Genomic DNA, 21048 nt, shown 5'->3' with positions numbered 1-21048 from the left:
AAACTTATTTTATATTTTTATCTTTGAATCGACCTTCTGCAACAAGATTTGATGCAATAAGGGAACGTGACAAAGTCTGGAAAATCTATAAATGATTAATCGATACTCAGTAAATTGTTGAAGAACAAGCATACATGAAGCCCATAACTAATATGGAATTGAAGTCAAATTCATGTCACATATCATTTGTTATATCATATCAATTTATTGGTGTTTTTGAATCGAAATGGTGAAGTACAGTTCATTGTATATGGTCGCTGTCCATATTTATTTTCATCAGATAGTAAGATTTTCTTTGGGTTTTGTCGGAATCTTTTATGTCCAAAAAAAGTTTGTAAGGATTGAAGGAAAAATTAAAGTAAGGGAGTCCACACATCATACATATAGTGGAATAAGTGAAGTTAATGCTCATATAAGATCTGATTAAAGAATAAAGAGGAGAGTGGGATGCATGTGTGTTGATATATATAATTAACTCAAAAGTTTGGTACATTATATTGTTAGTAATACTTACTAATATGTTACGTGTCTACATATGAACTAAAAATCTTCTCAAAACCCTAGAGTTGTTATCTATATTAATTACCAATGTGAAATTACTATTTTCAACTCTTGCACAAACATGAACTTCTTAGTTCAACAAATTATTGCACACTTTTTTATTTAGATTATGATACAAATATGTTTATGTTGTGTCACATTTTTTTCACTTATTTACAACTTTATCATACGTGACCCATCTTCTATATATTCGTGTTGGATCGACTCAATGAATCACGAATAACACAAATTCAAGTGAGGTTGATTAGGGGTTCACCGACTTCACTGTTGGCCCACATAGATCGTAAAAATCCACCAAATTCAACCTTCGAAATCAAGATTGGAATTCAGTTCTTTTTTCATCCGTCATCCATTCCCAACGTAAATCCTATGTCTTTTAATATCGGTAACAACCTTTTTCATCGCATGTGACTCACAAGTTGCATTTTCCCAAATCCATCATTGAATAGACCTCCATCATGTCTCGTAAACACACACTACACTCCCTTCATCCATGATTGAACCCCCTCACATGATGTCGGATCGGAGTGTGGGGGCCACCAAGGTGACGAAATCGCCTTTTTTACTGCAACAAACATACATTTCTAACACACTTCGAAGATCAAGACACAAAATGTGACCAACGTAGTTGCATGAACCTAACACGTCATCAACATTTATTTTATTCTCTCTATCTCTCTCTCCACCTACATGTATAAAATAGCAACAACCCATGCACTCCACAACCAAATCCAATCAATGGATCAAAACGACCCAATCTACTCCTTAACCGACTCCGACCTCGACCTCAGCTTCACCTCCACCACCACCACCACCACCACCACCGCCACCACCCTCTCCGCCCGCTCCAGCTTCAACGAATCCCGCCTCTCCCCCTCCCCCACCCCCACTCCCCACCCCCGCCCCCACCGCACCCACCACAACCCCAACTACACCGCCATCGCCTCCACCCCCTCCCTCCACCTCCGCGACCTCAACCTCCTCCGCCTCCTCGGCTCGGGAAACCTCGCCCGCGTCTTCCACTGCCGCCTCCGCAGCCACGACCAATCCAACTTCGCCCTCAAAGTCATCGACCGCGAAACCCTAACCCCCAAAAAGCTCGCCGACGTCGAAACCGAGGCCCGAATCCTCTCCTCCCTCGACCACCCCTTCCTCCCCACGCTCTACGCACGCGTCGAGGCCTCGCACTACACGTGCCTCCTCATCGACTTCTGCCCCAACGGCGACCTCCACTCCCTCCTCCGCCGCCACCCCCGCCGCCGCCTCCCGCTCCGCTCCGTCCGATTCTTCGCCGCCGAAGTCCTCCTCGCCGTCGAGTACCTCCACGCGCAGGTACTGGCGGACACACATAAACATGATTTTTTTTATATTTTCTCTTTGTAAATTTTTTTAATTCACACTAATTTTATGCAAATTCTTAGACAAAAGCCCCTATACTAATACTCCCCCTGTCCCATAGAAATAGGCAATTTGAGATCAGCACGTGTTTTAACGTGGAATTGGTAAAGTAGGATAGAAGGAGAAAAAGTACTCCCTCCGTTTCGCCATAGTTGAGTCATTTTTTCATTTCAAGAAGTTTCTTCATAGTTGAGTCATTTCTATATGGTAATTTTTTTTTTCCATACTTTCCTCTCTTTTACTTCATTCTCTCAACTTAATTCATTTTATACTTTATTCTCTCTACCTTTCTTCTCTCTTACTTTTATATCTATTTATTTAACACATCCAATATTCATTTCTAAAACTCTGTGCCGAAAAGTTTATGGCGAAACGGAGGAAGTAATTGAAATTGTGAAGTGAACTGTGGAATCCATAAATGATAAAGAAAAAGGAGAAAAAGATTTCCATAAATTTTCGATTGAAAAAGAAAATATGACATATATCTACGGGAAAGAGTGAGTATATGAATATAGTTTAAATAAATTTTTTTTTCGTCCGCCCGCAGGGGATCGTCTACCGCGACCTCAAGCCGGAGAACATCCTCCTCCGCGACGACGGCCACGTCATGCTCTCCGATTTCGACCTCTCCTTCCAATCCGACGTCTCCCCAGCCCTACACCGCCACCTTGAAATCGCCTCCACCTCCAACTCCTGCTTCGGAAACACGCGGTCGGAAACTCACATCGCGGAATTCTCAGCCGAGCCGACCGCGGCGTTCTCGCGATCGCGCGTCGGGACGCACGAGTACCTCGCGCCGGAGCTCGTCGCCGGCGAGGGGCACGGCAGCGGAGTCGACTGGTGGGCGTTCGGGATCCTGATCTACGAGCTTCTCTACGGAACGACGCCGTTTAAGGGCGGGAGCAAGGAGAGCACGCTTCGGAAGATAGCGGATTCGGAAGAGGTGAGGTTTCCGGCGGCGGAGGCGGCGGAGGAGGACGGCGGCGGGATGGCGGCGGCGCGGGATTTGATTGAGAAGCTGCTGGTGAAGGATCCGGCGCGGAGGCTAGGGTGCGCCAAGGGTGCGACGGAGATAAAGCGCCACGTGTTTTTTAGCGGGATAAAGTGGCCGTTGATCAGGACGTACCGGCCGCCGGAGGTGGGGGGAGCGCTGCCGCGGCGGTGCATTTGGAAGAGGCTAAGGGATTTTGTGAGGGTTAAGGGGTCGTCGTCTAAGTATAGGTTGAACTCTAATCATAATTGTTACTCTTATGTTAATCACAAGATGTGAGGTTTTTGGTTGATTTGTGAATATTTGGTGTAAATTAAGTTGTAGATGTCAATGAGCAAAAGTTCAAATAGCAAGAGATTTACGTCGTTCAGTATGAAATCTATGTCTATGACGCTTATATTTGAATCAAACTCTTTGGAGATTATAAAATGAATGAATCTATATCTATCTATCTATACTAATATATTATAAAGAGAGTTTTGCATCTATTTTCCAAAATTCCAGTGGCCTATGTCTTGGAAGGAAACATTATAATCCCTCCGTCTAAAAAAAAAAAAACACAATTACCATTTTAGGCCGTCCACAAAAAATAGGCACAATCATTATTCCACTGACACTACTTCTTACTTACTTTTTCTCATTCTCTCCTACTTTACCAATTCTACAATAAAACTCGTATCATACACAAATTGCTCTATTTTTTGTAGACAGAGTGAGTAAATTTGTATGCTTTTGAAAACCTACTTAATTACCATTTTTATTTTTATTTTCAAAAAAAAGATCAATAATGGTTCCCTATTTATTTTCGTGATGACTTGAAATCCTAACATATAGGATTGATATCAACTGATTGTGCTTCATCATCTTCTTATTTTAGTAATGTGTTCAAATAAACAATAAACCTGATTTTTGTAATTAAAAATAGAAGATAATTTATAATAGAAATATCTAGGAATAAATAGATCCAGGTTATATATTTTGTATCTATTCACTAGATCAGATCCCATTCAGCATCATGATGATAGACATGATAGAGTGGAGTCTGAGAATCTGTCTGCCTTGAGAAACGCCTGTGATCAGGACCTAAGTTTTTCTTTGCAGCTGGTCGAGAACGAGCCCAAGAGAAGGAAATCCGAGCCTGCACCTGGGACGGATTAACCGAAGTGGTTGCTTCTTTTTTATGATTGATGATTGTCCAGTTTCTTGGTGGTGTTTTTTGGGCCTTACTAGCAACCTCTCTCTCTTCACCTGACATTGTTTTTGGATTAAATTGAAGGTAGAGAGAAATGTTCTGCCGTCGCTACCAAGGCTGCCGGCTGTTTTTTGTTTTGGTTGAAAGGGCTTGTCCGAGGGCCACTTAATCGAACATATTTGACGATGAATAATCAGTTCCGGTTGACATGGTCGGGTCAGGTCGGTTATGGTTCCACTCCCTTGGAACCGAAGCTGGCTGCTCTGAACCAAAACCGACAGCAAATGCAGTATACACAATTCCCTCCACACTCAGCAAAACCAAAACCAAAACCAAAACCAAAACCAAATGGAACGATGCCTGTAGATTTTATAACATTAAAAGTTGCAATACATCCAAAACTCCTCGACAGACCGTATTCAAAACTGGTTAGTCTATAAAAATGAGGATTGAGCTACGGACAAAAATAATTTTGTACAAAGATTGAATTGTTCTCTCTCTGGACCAACTGTGCAGCTGCGCCGCCTCAGCAAGACTTGCCTAACTCAACCAACCGGGTTATCTCAGTTTGCATCCGCAAAATATTTACAATCATATTCATCGAATGTGAACAGATTACACTCTCGCCAAAACTGCTGCAAGACCAAAATATGAAAAATGAACACTAACTATGCATAAGATCATACAGACACTGTTATATCAAACATTGAAGTGCGAAGCATACCATGTCTTGCTCGGTTAAGTTCCAGATAGTTGCTTCTCTTGGCTAAATGATTTGAGACGCTCAACCAATTTTGCTTTCAGTGATTCGGGAACCTTAGAAAGAAAAGCTCTCTTCGCTTGTGAAACGAGTAAGCTCCTGCTCAACCACCATATATACACATATATTAATGAGGTATTCTTAGGAATATCTCAAAACTGAGAATGAAGAAGACAACATCCACCCGTACAATTACAAATACCACTAAACCAAATGCATCAACAAACAAAGTCAAGTATGAAAACCAACCAGATTGGAGCCAAAGCAACAATTAAGACTGGATTTTAAGAAAATTATAAATACAAGAGAGCTCACTTCTTCTCATCGTCATTCAGTGCAGAACTCCCTGTTTCTTGACACAACTTTTTTGTTGCCTGCATGAAACTGCGCACTTCCTCGGACCATCCACATGAACTTAGAATCATGGAAGCTTCCTTCCCAATCCTGAGGTAAGTTAAAACATTATTTAGTAAAAAGAAGGATAAATATATTCTATTATGCAAATTCAAAGTAGAAACATCAGGTAATTAGCAAAAGAAAGGCAATTCTCTACTTAATTATTCAAGTAAAGTGACATACGATTCCTTGAATGTTTCAACCCTTGCACGAGATTGGTCATCTTTGGCAAAAAAGATGCACGGAAAATCATCTTCTATCTTCCTCTTCACACATGAGTTGTTAGAGGCCCCAATATTTCCATTGGGTAAGTCTTGGCAGTTACCACTCTTTTGTGAGTCAGTCGTGTGAGCAGATCCATTTACTTCCGGCAATCTTCTCTTTAAGGAGTTCATCTCCATAGGCCCGTTGCCGTTACTGAGTGGCAAACAAGATAAACCTTCCCCTGTACTCTGAATATCAGCTGACATTTTACCCATACAATTACTGTCACTCGTCAGCCCAGTTCTCTCCTTTTCGACTGAAGTAGGCGAAGCTGCTATGCGTCCATTTTCCTCCACGGGCTCTTTCTTATGAATGACAATCCTCATATTCCCATGGGCAAGGACCTTACTGGTACTCCCAGAGTCACTAAGTGCTCTCTGCTGACTAGGACACTCATGATCAATCTTAGATTTAACTGAATCACTTGTCTGACTGTGGTGGCCTGAAGACTCTTGAATGTCTACATGTTTCACACTAGCACCGGACGTTTGTCCATCAGTTGAGTTGCAAGAACTTAACTCAAGTGAAGTGATATTACTCGTCTCAGGTTGGTTATCAGATAGATCTCCCATATTAGCAGGGGTCTCCACATTATCAGACCTTTGGCGTGTATGTGTCTTAGTGCCATTGGTCGTAAGGATATTATTTGACCTGTTAGTCTTAGAATGATTGGCAGAAATTTTCATGCTAAATGGTTTCTCTGCACAACCTGACTTCGGGATAAAGGATCCACTGCCATTAGTTGACTTGTTGGTCTCTTGAAGATGATTGGAATTTTGTTTGTTACAAACAGATTTATCAGTAGAACCAGATTTTGGCATTGTTGATATTTTATTGCCATTTGACTCGTGTTTCTTAGATCCATTAACCACTGCATCAACCCGAGTGTGGGGTCTCTGTTTTGCACGGGAGAAGAAAAGTATGTACACTTTCTCTGATAAAACCTCCTGCAGGGTTGAGACTGAAACATAAGTATCATTGCAGCAGTACCAGCGGCCAATCGCATCCTGATTATACAAACCAAGTCAGACTAATATACTTCTGGTTACAAACTAAAGTCAAGAGAAAACAATTTGAAGAAATGCAATAACTCTAAAAAGACCTTGATATATGCATAGTAGTGCCCAGAATCGGGAGAGAAACCTGAATGTACAACAGTACCAAAGAGGTTATATTCAGGGTGTTGATCCTGCATAAAAAGACATCATTTGTGAATCAGGATAAATGACTACATAACAATCTTATGATAATTGAATTCTTTTCACACCTATCTAAGAAAATCAATTAGCAAACATTTTTCAATTACATATGAAAAGGCAAATGATATAGTTTCCAGGTAGAACAGCCTCAACTCAAACATTTCATCAGTGCATGATAAATTTAATCCATGTTTATCAAACAATATAAGGATATCCTGAATCAAATGTGAAGATACTACTTTAAACTGACAACCTATCTGGTAAATAATACAGACATTGAATCCAGTCCACAGAGCAAACTCAAGGATGCCAATTATAATGTCCAGATTATGCGATCAAGTGAGAAGATGAATGGCCAAAAAAAGTTTCCTGAGAGAATTTATTTAGAATAATAAACAAGATTGACAGTGAGATCATATAATGGAGGAGGTGGAACAGCAACTGAATTACTCAATCTGGTTGGACCAAAGGTGCACATGATAGAAAGTGGTGGAAATATAGGAACTATAAAGGTGCAAGAAAGGTTACTCATTGGAACTTCGCATTCCCTCCATTGCATAAAAGATGATGTAATTAAGTGCGAGATCGATATGACTGAAGTACAGCACAAGCTTTTGAGTATCAAGAGGTGCAGCAAAAAGTTTGCAGGATTGGCAACATGAAATAGTAATTAATGAAAGAGGAACAGCAAGAAGGGTCTTAGCATATTTACAAGTTTGTCTCGGTATTCGGTAACTTTTCATGTAGAAGAAGAAAAAGTATAGATAAACTGCATCCAGTAATGTACCTTGCTTCCTTTGCTCATGTGACTTGACAGCACTAATATCTCGTCAAATGCAATGGGCTTATCAATCTTCGAACCAAATATACTCTCAAACCTCTAACCATAAAAAAAATAAGATAAGGAAACAATATTATTCAAATATTCTAAACCAAACTTAACAAGTAAAATAAGTCCCAGTAGCTTCCATACCTTTAATTGAATTACAAGAACATTTGGAGCTTCAAGAATCGACATTTGCTTCCTTGCTGCGACCAATTTCTTACATCTAAACAGGAACAAGTTTCCATGACAGGGAGTCAGAATTTAAACCAGCAGTAACAAAAGCAAAATATGTTGGTGTAGTTATATGAGTAAAGAACAACATGGTACGGACAAGTAAACTAATCCATGTTCATAAATAAGAGAGCCAATATACTTACTTATCACACTTGTATTTATTATTTCCATCCAAGACCTCAGGCTGAAAAAACTTCTGCAAAGCTTCTCGGAGTGATCCACTATGCAAAATATCCAGACTTATATCCATTATCTCGTCCACCTTATTTGACTCAGCCCCACATGACAAACATTTTACTTGACTCTGTAATGCCCCTCCAAAGATCTCCTTGATCACCGTTTCTCCAGCCCCAGCAATATCACCACCATTGGCAGTCCCATTTCTCCCACGCTGTAGCTGCTGCAACTTCTTTAATCTTAAGCAGGTATTATGGCATGAATCAATCACATAACGCAAAAATTCATGTGCATCCTCTTGCCTCCCCGTGCGAAAATGCTCAGCATAAATACGCAGACAGCTATTTATCTTTACGGGAGCATCTGAAACTGCTTCACTACTCAAAGAGCGAGCAATTCGTTTCTCTAATATACAGAATGGACAATCACCCTTCTTCTCCTTTCCTGCCCCAAAGTCACCTATAAATATTTATGGTGTTTATAAGTTTTTGGTCTCAAGTATCCACTATTCATCATTATACCAGTAAACACTTATGCTAACTATATACATTAGAGAACATTTGTGCTGACTATAGTTACTTTTAATAGCCAGTTAATGAGGCCAGGTTATATGAAAATAAAGTTATAATATCATGAAAAATGCAATTTAAAGTTAATACTCCGTACTAGTGTAGAACAGAAGTTAAATTTACTTGTTAATTACAGAATAAAGAAACTACAATGTAATCCTAGACAGTGTTTTTAGTCGCCTATAAGATCGTCAACAATTGAAAGCTCTAGCCACTGAAAAGGACAAACCAGGGTCATTTAATTCTACTTCTCAACATCTCATCAACAAAATGTCTCTAGTCATAAACAGCTATCATCCATTTGAGTTTAATTCCCTATAAAGCTAGCCTCGATACCATCTCGACTCTTTCTAGCTTCATTCCCCTATAAATTACACACCTCCAGACCATTAGCTACAATATATACACAAGCTCAATCTAATCACTTAGACAATACTTTTACAAAGCTCCACTCCTGAATGTCAACAACGAACTAATACAATAACTGTGTAATTCCAAAGTAAATCTTACAAATCTACATGAGCGCATCAAGTATTTTTCCCCAAATAACAAGCATAACTTCAGATGCTCTCCTTCGTCGGATTTTCCCCTTTTTTGTCGATTGAAATGAATCGGGAGCTAAAGAGGGGGTTTCTTTCTGGAGTTGGAGGTTTTCAATTAGTAGTTATTTTCAGTTTTTTTATTGCGTTTTCTTCTTTTCTTTCCTTCGCTATGTTATTATTTTTAGGGGGTAATTACATGTTTTATAGTACAAATATTTTTTGAAATTACACGCTTAGATACTAAATGTTTTATCTTTCTGTTTCAATTTAGTATAAAAATTATTAAGTTTATATATTTCATACAAATGGGTCGTGTTAAAATAAAACCAACATTTTAATCCAGAACCCAAAACTATCTCAATATTATGTAATACTTATATGTTGAGAAATTTCTAACATAATGTTGAAGTTCTGGGTTCTTGATTGGGAATTAGTTAGCATTTGATTACAACCCTCGTACAAAAAGTTACATTATTGTTTTAAATTAATACATTCCATTAAATATTTTAAACACCGTTATATAAATTTGAAACATTGATGAAACTTTTTGTATGTATGATGTAATTGAAAGTAACGGTGTCAGTAGGGACTTAACGGAATGTATTATTTTGTAACACTAAGTAAACTTTTTGTATGAAATAGGAAAACTTAATACTTTTGGTACTAAATTGAAACATAGGTAAATCATTTTGTATAAAACATGTAATTATCTCTGCTTTCTTTTTTTATTCTTATTATAGAAAATATTTGTAATTCGAATAATCAAATCGAATTAAATTGTATTAATTTTGACTGTTTGGATTTAGTTGAAAATTTTGAAAATCCTGATTATTGGAATTAAATTGAAATAATTTTCAGTGTTTGAATTTCATTGAAAATTTTGAAAATCCAAGTTATATTTAATATATACGTAAAACATTTGTATTTAAATTACGCTATATTACTTGCATATTTCTAGTCTATATATAATGACTAAAATATTATTCTAATTTCTCGAATATTACAGCTCTTTCGATTTGTTTCGTTGCAATTATAAATCCCGTGTAATACACGGTTCAATTAATTTTATGAAAACTAATTTCATATATCACTTTTTTATTACTTGAGTTTGAAAACTAAAAAAACTAAACTTCGAAAACTTAACATATAGTACAAATCATTTACAACAGACATATATATAGACTACATATCATATGTATTTGTTCTAAACTTTCATCCTATTTTTCTTCTAGAATTCTCTACTTTTTCTTATATATTCTATTTATTCCTAAATATTTCTACTAAAAATTATCTTCAATTTTTAATTTCAAAAATTAGACTTATTGTTTATTTGAACACATTTCGTGCAATGAACATACTAAAATAAGAAGACGATGAAGCGCAGCTCAGTTGATAAAACGTTTTTTCTCAATCCAATAGATTAGGATTTTAAGTCATCACGAGAAAAAGTAGAGAATTATTATTGAACAATGTTTTTTTTAAATGTAGATTAAGTAGGTTTCAAAAAGCATAAAAATTTTAAGATAGTTTCTCTTTCAAATGTATGCTAACACTTTAAAAAAGAATCACTCCTAAATCTACAATAATTCAAATTCATACAATAGATATTCAAATTAAAATCAAAACTTGCTTTTTATATAGTTATAGTCTATAGATACTATTTATTTATTACATTATTGTTTTACTGTATCATTTCTCAACTTTAACTATTTTTTATTATTTTTATAAAAAGAGGACAGAAAAGTTAATAGGACTACTAAAGCGGAACGGAGGGAGTACTTATTTATTGTTTATCAGTGAAACTTAATGGGCGAGAGAATATGGATCGTGGCCCATAGGGAGCTACAGTTCTCAACTTGGGCCTAAATAGTTGGGCTTGGTTCATAGTTTTTAACTTTTATTATTTTCTTTCTGAAAAAAATTATATACTTCCTCCCTCCATTGAAGATAATCACCTTTCATTTTTTATATCTGTAACAATTAAGATGACTATTTTTCAATTTTGGAAATAACCTTCTCTCTCTTTTCTCCTCGTTAAAATATTCAACTACCTTTTTCCTCTTTACATTATTCCACATAACAATACTTCCTAAAATTCCGTTCCACTTAAGAATATGGTCATCTTGAGTTGGGCGGATGAAGTACTATTTTATCTTCTCAATTATATAAAAATTATACTAGATTGACTATTTTATCTCTATAGCGTCAAACTAAGAAGAAGAGAAGAAGAACAAAATAATTATAAAGTGTGGAGTATACTCCCTTCTCTTGGGTGTGATTGGTACGGGTTAAAAACACATAAAAGGCCGAAAAAGGTACTGTGCGATAAAGATGGAATAGTATTTATCAAATGTATTAACTTTCACAGGTGACCTTCAATCAAGTTTACTGTAAAAAAAAGCAGTGAAGCAATTTATTTTCCATTATCTTAAGCAAGAAATTTTGCTCTTGGTCGACTGGTCCTAAAGCCATGATTTTCTTGAGAAATTCTCCTACATTCAATTTTAAAATGTTTGTACTGCGATGATGAAATGAAACTTTATTGATAAAACGAGTTCCCCTTTAAAATAACTAGGCAAAAAAAATTCTAACAATAATGAGAGGTACATTAGCAATGTAGAATTACTTTAGCCTATATAAACCATAACAAAAAGTACATATTCAACTTATCAAAAAATGATCCATCCTAAATCACTATAAAAGAAAAGCAATCAACGAACTTATGTAAACAAACATAATCATAATACACACGACAAACTTCTCATCATCCACTTGCTAAAAGGAGAAAAAAATCAGAAATGCAATCAATATACACAAATAAATAAAAAATGAAAACCCACTATGATTGAGCAAAAACATCCACTTTTAATGGGCCCAAATTCGAGGATCATACCATTTGTCACAAAAACCAATTAAACATACGTTTCGAACTCGAATACTTTAACAAATAAATAAAATAATATGAACACATGAAATAATCGAAACCGAACATCCTAGTCATCATGGATGGCACATTCTAGAACATTAATAATAGTACTATATCACTTTGAAAAACTCTTGTAAGAATCTTCACTTCTGGCCTAGTAGCTTCCACGTCTCCCTACCTATTTTCTTCACAACATTTTTATTGAGTTATGGAGCAATATATATATAGTTAGTTAAGCATTACGTATACAACATCAAAAACACCATATCTACGTGTAAAATGTGTGTTTGGGCTTTGAGAAGTTGGTGAAAATTGTCTTAAGTTATATCAAAATTTCGAGTTTTCTAAGTTGGGGCATGCATTATTTGATGCATCGAATCATCATTCGTGATGCTGACCTAGACGTCAGAAGGTGGACGCAGAAACTTGTTTCGATAGAGGCTGTATATTCTTAATTTTGAGTTTGAAATTTCGTGTATCATGGGTTATATCATACTGCATAGGTTACATTCATCCAATAAGTAGATGCATCCGTTATGGATCTCTACGATTAAAGAGTTAAAAACAATTCTCGTTTCTTACCAATATACGAAAAAAATGGCTCTAGTGAGAATGATAAATACCGATGAAATGAGAATCATCTTTAACTTTTGAACAAATAGATTTGCGACTGATGAGTTTATGCATTTATTACTGTATCGCGAGTTCGAATCTCATTAACCTTTTTGGAAATAAAAAAGACACATTTTGATGCATGTGGTGAAATCTTGACTTTGTTTATATTCAGTGATCATGTGGGATGAATTTGTATTCTTCTCTTAATTTAGAAAGTTTGGTTTCTGAATTTTAACTGTGGATATTATCCTGTCTATGCACTTAGACTATTGTAAAGAAAACAAAACTGTCCAAATTCAACATGTCCAAATTCAAAATGTATGGATGAAATTTTATCCCAACTAGAATAAGTTCAACACCTTTTTATCAATCTCTGACATTTTCTGTTATTTGATTATTTTTTATCCTCTATGTTTCAAATCGATGGCAAAGTAGTCCACCAAATTAATTAATTAAAGCATGCATATATCGATTAAAATAATGAAAAAACTTATAAAATGCCACTTTTATCAAGTCCACGTGTCTATGTAAATAAACTTGGAAATCCTAAACTCAATAAGGTGGACAGTTGTTGCTATATATAGTAACACGAATGGTTATTGGATACTATATTATATAGGAGTAACAAATAATTCAAGATTCTATATATGTAACTAACACATGTCACCCTTTTTGCCCTGCCCTTTAGAGATCATCATGAGGCAAAAAAAAATTCAATGAGATCAATATTTTTTATATAAGTAGTATATCCTTAGAATGTTACAGATTTCTCGAGTTTGAGGTTAGGAAAGTTTAATTTATATATTAATAATGTGTGGTGCAGATTTTGGCACGACCCTTTCTATGAATGTATAAACCAATTTTTTATCGTTTAATCGGCCGATCGATTGATACTCATTAATAATGAGATTATGTAACACAAACAATATATTATCATGTATAATCATTCGCGGACAGAGGGAGTGCTAGGATATGAAACTATAAAACATACACTTGTATAGTAAAGTCATATTACATATTTACATAGATAATCAAAACATACATTTTGTTTGTGTTTGAGTCAAGTTTAATTTAATCTCAAGTCCAAATTGACAATCTTAATATTAATTAATAATATAGAAGTAGTATATTCTTTATTTGCATCATCGTATTTCGTGACTCGTGCAATGAGGTCAGGAATCACTATATAATTAACGTGAAATCTGACATGGAAATTCGAAACTATATATGGACCAATCCAGCTAGAAAAAGTAGTTCACTGCTATTATTAGTGAATGAGAAATTTCGTAGTAATACTATAATTCTACTTTGAGAATACAAATTCTAGAACTAAAATTAATGGTTGTAATTGGTAGTTTGCCTATGTAGTAGTACATGGTTTTGAGTTGAATATATATATAGTAGTACTAGTACTAACATTATAATATAAGCATGCTTACACAATACTATTACTACATGTCATCATCTTGTGCTTGTGAAGATTGTGAGGCCAAATGGAATGCCACCTTAACTAATTAAAAACCAATTCGATGTACTCCACCTCTAAAATTTGAGGCTACAATTATTCCATAACTATATATACATATATAGTTTCTTGAGAATATATAATGCATGGTTACATTTTTTTGTCACGTGGGTGTGGGTTCTAATTTGAGTCCCTAGCCAAAGGTATATGCTATACATAATGTTCTATTTTGCACCGTGACACATATTTTTAAGTATAACATTTATCAGTATTTCCTTCGCTCCCGAAGAGTATAAATATTTGACTAGACACAGATTTTAATGTATAGTACTGTAATTGGTTATAAGAGAGAAAGATAGATAGAAAAAGTTTTTAAAGTATTGTCAGTAAAGAATGAGTCTCACCTTATTAGAGAGAAAAAGAGTTTCTAAAATTAGAATGTTCATATTTTTCAGGGATATACTGAAAAAAGAAATAGTTCATACTTTTCATAGACGGATGGAGTGTAATTTAATTTAAAAATTCAAAAAGTGTGTGAAAATGAGATTTCGTCCTAATTCAAGCAGAAAACAATATTTTGTCGCAATTTTGATTTTGTTAGCATGCAATATTATAATGCATGCAATTTAGTTTTTTATTCCAAGTCATCAAAACAACTTCATCAATTTTCTAATTTTTTATTTAAGTTGTAATGTTAACATTTCATCTTGTGAATCATCGCATGCAAAAATCGGCGTGTAATCGTATAACTAGGCGTTCGTGTAGCATAGCATATTAATATATTGTAAATTAAATTACAAAATCTTCGAGTCAAACTGATTCTATATATAGTAACCATTTGTAGTACCTAATTAGAATATATAATCATAACTATACAATAGTGTTAATTAAATAATTCCCTTGAGTAGAATATATAATTATAAATTATGGAGTAAAATAAAGTTAGGTAAAGAATTCCTTAGAAAGTTAGAATATGCTAGACTTTACTATTTTGAGGTTAGTGAGATTTCATCTATAATATTATTACTATGTAGTTTCAAGGAAAGTTCGATGGCACATGATCATATGTATTGGTATTAATTTATTACGATGACGATGACTCATATCTTTTAAAATGGCTTGCTATTTTCCCTTACAACCTGGAATTTATTTTAGGAAAAATAAACATCTTGACTAGTCATAAATGAAATTGCAACTAGTTAAACCATGTCTAGGAACATCCAAATATTGTCAGATATGGGACTGCATATACAAGGAGAGCTTCATAAATCTGATAGGTACGTTGGAGAGACGTGTGTTGGTCTATGGAACAACTATTAGTCTAGGAGCCAAGTTGTTACATGGGGTCAACAGGACCCCCGACAATTTAAAAAAAAAACACATAGAAGAAAAATAAATTAGCCATCTTCTGTTAGCTCATACTCCAATACAGTCGTATATAACCCTTTGTCTCTCTCCCAACATGTCGTTGGCCATCATCGTGTCACCAGAAAAATTATACCCCGCATCTTATTAGTAATTGTTAATCGTAGCCGGTGAGTCTCTCAAAGACGCCACCACTCATCTCCGTGCTTTAGGCGCCGCCATCATCTTGTCGTCTCTGAACACCATCTTGTCTTGTTGTCCTAATCAACCATACAAAAATGCTGATAAAATTCAGATTTTTGTCTTCATTACAACAATGGACATGTATGTTGATGTAACTTGTATTAATGAGATATGAATAGTAAAAGAGCAGAATTATTAAATTGCAAGAGTCATGTATAATATGGAGTACAAAAATTGTAAGACCCACCAATTTTGAGCAACATAAAACATTTTCTCGAAGATGGGGATAGCTAATAAAGATTGCAACTAGCACATGTGTTGCTTTGAAAGCAATTTAGCCATGTGAATTAATAAATAATACTAGTACAAAACATAAAATAAGCTACTACAAAATAATTCAAAAAATATTAATAAAATATGACTTGAGCAGAATCAGAAAATTTTAAATGATCTGTTGATATATATATATAAAAAAAAAAAAAATAGCACTAATTATAGTACAAAATTACTAGTACAATAAAAAGAAACGTATTGTATGCATGAAAAATATTTCTAGAAAAATTAAGAATGATAAAAAGGTTAGTTGCAAGTGGAAAATTGAACTTGGAGGCTATTGGATCCCAGTCCCATGGTAAAGGAAACCCATGAATTTATTGTGTCCACATGTATTTATTTAAATTCTTAATAATGTAGTATTCTTAATGTTATGATGTAACATGTTGCTACAATTACTATAGATAGGGATACATATTCGTGGACTCTTTGTTTTTAGTATAATGTCACAAACATTATGACAAAAATATCATCATCTCTAATTTCAAACAACGATCATGACATTTGTACATACCACACTATACTATATAAAAATAACTAGGATATAACCAACATGATTAGTACGATGGTTTAACATCTCTGTCCTTTAAAGATTAAATTATCAATTCGATCACTGCCCATATGTATGAAGCAAACTATTTAACTAGTCCTCCACTGTTTACTGTATAACCGTTAGGACAAGGAATTAGTCGCTATCAAAATACTTTGTAAAAAAAAAAGATAGCCAACTAGGATATTTTTCTATAGACACCGAAGTTTGGTCATACATTGGGTTTTGATTAAATTAAGACAGGGTTTAGGCTAAGGTTAGAGTCGCATAGAGGGAAGAAGGGCTCAATATTCTTTTTAAGGGTAAATTGCCATTTAAATCACCAAGTTCGGTCAAAATCTGGTTTATCCCACAGATTTTGAAATTCGCTAATTAAATCACGAAGTTTCAATTTTTCCAGTTTATCCCGTAAGTCGAATTATAGGTGGAATCTTTGTTGACGTGGATGCGTGTACAAATGTACACTCCATTGTGTAATCACAAGGAGCTTGATCTTAAAGTTGGAGTCAGATTTCAAGATGAATTTCATTGTAGAGATACAAAGATTCCAGCTTTCGACCCATGCGATAAACTAGAAAAATTGAAACTTCATAACTCAATTAACGAATTTCAAACTTTATGGGGTTAACAATATTTTGACCAAACCTGATGATTCAAATGACTATTTACGCTCTTTTTAAATTAAATATATCATCGAATTTTCGGTATAACTGTTGTCACTGTCGTTAGCATGCGTAAATATAATAAATTTATGTAATCCAATTTGACTTATCCTACTAGTTAGGGTATTCAACCATTAGCATGTTATTGATGTAGTGATGTATGACTTGAGGTTTGGATTTTCAATTGGTCCGTTCACGGTGGAGAGGGAGAGAGGGAGTGCACCCCACTTGAAACCGGCAGATCATCTGCCTCCACATAAAACATGTAATGATTTTGACTTGGTGATACTTGACATATGTGCAATTTCTCATTATTAAAGAAGTTCAAGATAAAAAGCAAACTTTGTGAAAGGTATATTCGCATAATATATATTTTATCATATTCAATTATTAGCTTTTAATAGTAGTGAAATTGTCACTGTACTCATTAGTATTTTTCTTTTTACTACTATTAAGACTAGAGATGAGATGTCATAACAGCAGGGATGTTGTGGTGATCTACGCCACAGATTAATTTTATATGCTTGTACTTTTTTTTCATTTAAAAAATGAATGGTCAATATCTCCTGCTCCTGCTATGACATTTTGCATAGCAGAGGATCCCAGTCCATTAAGACTATAGAAACTAATCCAATCCATAATTACGACTGAAATTCAAGCTATCGCTGTCTCGATATAATTATGTTTTATTTGATGTTATAAAATAAAAATAAAAAACTCATATATTGACTTCATGTCGGGATGTTCCTTAACCAAATAAAAATTTATAATAATCCAGTCATTTTGAATCAATGTTCAGTGTTGTAGAAAAGCAAAAACAGAGGAGTAAAACAGAGCAAAAACAGGGGATTTACACAGATATTCATGAACATATACAAGATTGATTTTATTCCTAACTAAATATATGTATCAAATTTCACACAATGTGAGAAATATTGAAGAGAAAAACTGCTGAGCTTCCATTTTCTATGTACAGCAAAGCTACAAGCAGAGTTCCTCTTAAACCCTCTCACACTCTGATTAATAATAATCCCTAAAACCCTAAAAAAAAAGGCGCCAAAATCAGCCACGGCGGAGGAACTCCGGGGACGCATCTCTAGACAATCCCTCAGGCAATTCTCCGCCGCCGCTCTCCGATCACGCCTGCCCGGCGAGCTCCTTCGCCCCGATGAAGGTGCCGTGGAATCCGTAGGGAACTCTCGACGGCAGCTGCACCGTCGCCTCGAGCTCCATCGTGGCCGCGTTCACGATCTGAAGCTCGGACTTCCACGCAGCCTCGTCGTGCGCGAACGCGAGGATGTATCCGTCGTCCTCCGCGGCCTCGGGATCGCTCGGCAGGAAGAGCGGCTCGCCGCCGTACTTTCTCTCGCCGTAGAGGAATTTCCTCGTCTCTCCGGTGACGAGGTCGACCTTCGCGAAGCCGGAGACCTTCGGCCACGGCTCGGCGATCGCGAGGTAGGCGTAGCGCGTTTTCCGGCCGAGCTTGTTGCGGTTGACCATGCCGGCCTCGAGGTTGACCTGATCGGCGGCGGAGAGGATCGGGCGGCGCGTCGATTTTCCTGTTTTTAAATTGAGGCGGATCTCGGAGAGGACGCTCTCCAATCCTTCGTCGCATTCGTTGAAGATCGAGTCCGGCGGCGTCATACACGACCCGATCACGACGATCTCGTCCGTCTCCGCCTCCTCCCACGCGTTCCAGAGGTGGAAGCAGAAGCAATCGGGAACCTCCACCCAACTGATTTCAGAAGCATCTTTGGCGTACTTGCTCAGCACGCCAAATCGGGCAATTTTGCTCTTATCGTACACCACCGGAGATCCGCCGCGGATCATCTCCGATAGCTTGAACACCACCTGCTGATCGGGCACGATCACGAAATTCTCCGTGATCGCGAAATCGTGCATCATCGTGGGATCGGCGACGGGGATCTCCACGTCGTCTGATTTTTCACCGGATTTTGAAATTCGGAAGTATTTCAGGTAGGGCTTTTTGATGACGTCGTAGCTGAGGGCGAAGAGCTCGCCGGAATCCGGATCCACCTTCGGATGCGCGATCATGGTGGAATCCAGCTGTCCATCGAAGTCGTAGCGCTCGACGGTTTCCAGATCGCCGGTGGCGGTGACGCGGACGTGGTAGGGCAGGTCGTCCTCCGACATGGCGAGGAGGCGGTTGTTGAAGAAGACGACGCCGGCGTTGGCGACGCCGCAGCCGCGGCGGTGGTCGACGAGGTTGAATAGGCCGCGCGCGTAGAAGAGGATGAGCCTCGCCACGCCGGAGTGGCCGTGGAGCTCGCCGATTGCCTTCGGGAAAATGGAGCGGCCGAGGGCGCGCTCCTGCGCCAGCCGCTCCGTCTCCGTGAACCGGCAGGCGTAGCTGACGTCGCCGCCGCCGTCGAATCTAACGGCGTGGATCATGCCGTCGCCGTCGAAGAAGTGGTGGCCGGCCTCGGGCTCGAATAGTGGATTCGCGCCGTTGCGGACGTAGACGCCTCGGATGGAGTCAGGGATCTTTCCGACGACCGGGAGGCGGTGGCGGACGGGCTGCTCCGGCACCGGCGAGAAGTTGCCGGAGATTTGGACGGCGGGGTCGGTCGTCTTCGGCAGGGGATGCTTGAGCTCGTGGTGCGTGAGCGCTTTCTCGACGGCATCAAGCGCCATTGCCGCGGCTTTTTGAATTATGTTCCATTGCGGTTTCGACGGGGAATCGGCTTTCTCGGTCACTCTCCCCCGCGGCGGCGCGGCGGGGGAGAGCGGTGAGGATTGGTTGGGGAAACGGAGGGTGGGGGTTTGGAGGGAGCATTTGATGTGATTGGAGTTGGGGTTGTTTCTTCTTGTGGTGGTGAATGGCAATGATGAAGAAGATGATGGAATTGGGGTGGATAATTTGGGCTTAATCCAAGAATTTGTGCATGAAGTTGAGGCTGCCATGGTTATCTATTTTGGCACTAGAATGTGTGTATAATGGGGAGGGAGTGTGGAGGGAGAGAGATTGAGTGTTTGATGAGAGAGAAGGGAGAGGTTAGAGTATATATAGATAGTGAATTGTGGGGAAGAAGGTCCACGTGTTGGATACATGGAAAAGTGATGCATGACAATAAATCAAAGGGTGGAGTGAGCATGTCATCCTTTCTTCAAACTTCCACACCACCATGTGTGCCTTTTACTTCACCATAAAGAAATTCTTGTTGGACTAAAATTGTAGTACTAGGACTACTCCATGAGGCTCTCTTGGGGGTTAGGGATGACCGGGTTCAAGAATCGTCGATTTTGGTTCAAAACTCACGATTTTCTAGCCGTTTTCTATAACACTATTTCACTTTTCTATATTTCAGCGATTTTTTTTTAATATTCTACAATTTTTCTTAATTTTGGATCGAAATCGACAGATAACAATTGTTATGGTTCCAAAATAGGACCGCCAAATCATACAATCAATGTATTGGTGGATATTCGGCCTATAAGACTTTCTTGGGGGTTAGGGATGACCGGGTTCAAGAACCGTCGATTTTGGTTCAAAACTCACGATCTTCTAGTCATTTTCTATAAGACTACTTACAATTTTTCTTAATTTTAGATCGAAATTGACAGATAATAATGCCTATGGTTCCAGAAAAATTGGAACCAAAATAGGACCGCTAGATCATACAATCAGTGTATTGGTGGATATGAATAGTCGGTTCTGATTTAAACAAACTTGTCCCTAAGCTCTCTTAGGGACGTATACAACATAAAATTCATTGGTTATGAATTAGTAATGACGATTTTAATTTGGCTTCAAGCCCTAAGTCGGATTTATAGATACTTCATCTTCATGTGGTTTGATGAAAAAAAAAAAATTTCGAA

The 21048-nt window shown here is 37.3% G+C and overlaps 3 protein-coding genes across 3 annotated transcripts; 1 reads left to right on the top strand and 2 right to left on the bottom strand.

Moving 5' to 3' along the window:
• The first annotated feature begins 1293 nt into the window (after window positions 1-1293).
• On the top strand, window positions 1294-3322 carry LOC125203316 (serine/threonine-protein kinase WAG1-like). Its single transcript, XM_048101632.1, has 2 exons — window positions 1294-1893; window positions 2507-3322. The coding sequence occupies exons 1-2, from the start codon at window positions 1300-1302 to the stop codon at window positions 3227-3229; spliced, it is 1317 nt and encodes a 438-aa protein (XP_047957589.1). The 5' UTR covers window positions 1294-1299; the 3' UTR covers window positions 3230-3322.
• Window positions 3323-4482: 1160 nt separating this feature from the next.
• LOC125207050 (ubiquitin carboxyl-terminal hydrolase 25-like) lies at window positions 4483-8467 on the bottom strand (the record flags this gene model as incomplete). Its single annotated transcript, XM_048106257.1, has 8 exons — window positions 4483-4777; window positions 4867-5001; window positions 5218-5346; window positions 5482-6569; window positions 6665-6751; window positions 7549-7641; window positions 7735-7810; window positions 7965-8467. Coding segments are annotated over 7 exons (2097 nt in total), but the record flags the coding sequence as incomplete, so codon positions are not given.
• A 9567-nt stretch (window positions 8468-18034) lies between these two features.
• Window positions 18035-20230, bottom strand: LOC125208296 (9-cis-epoxycarotenoid dioxygenase NCED1, chloroplastic-like). Its single transcript, XM_048107877.1, has one exon. It carries the CDS (start codon window positions 20131-20133, stop codon window positions 18346-18348), a length of 1788 nt encoding a protein of 595 aa, XP_047963834.1. The 5' UTR covers window positions 20134-20230; the 3' UTR covers window positions 18035-18345.
• Between the last annotated feature and the right edge of the window lie 818 nt (window positions 20231-21048).

The sequence above is a fragment of the Salvia hispanica genome, chromosome 2 (genome assembly GCF_023119035.1).
Source record: "Salvia hispanica cultivar TCC Black 2014 chromosome 2, UniMelb_Shisp_WGS_1.0, whole genome shotgun sequence".
Taxonomy (NCBI): domain Eukaryota; kingdom Viridiplantae; phylum Streptophyta; class Magnoliopsida; order Lamiales; family Lamiaceae; genus Salvia; species Salvia hispanica.
Note: the sequence above shows the minus strand (reverse complement) of the source record. Positions and strands in the feature narration are given on the sequence as shown.

Bases quoted from the DNA above. Each gene is read 5' to 3' on its own strand.
- LOC125203316 (XM_048101632.1), top strand. From the start codon at position 1,300: ATGGATCAAAACGACCCAATCTACTCCTTAACCGACTCCGACCTCGAC. The intron at 1,894-2,506 runs GTACTGGCGGAC...GTCCGCCCGCAG, and splicing joins TCGAGTACCTCCACGCGCAG to GGGATCGTCTACCGCGACCT.
- LOC125208296 (XM_048107877.1), bottom strand. From the start codon at position 20,133: ATGGCAGCCTCAACTTCATGCACAAATTCTTGGATTAAGCCCAAATTA.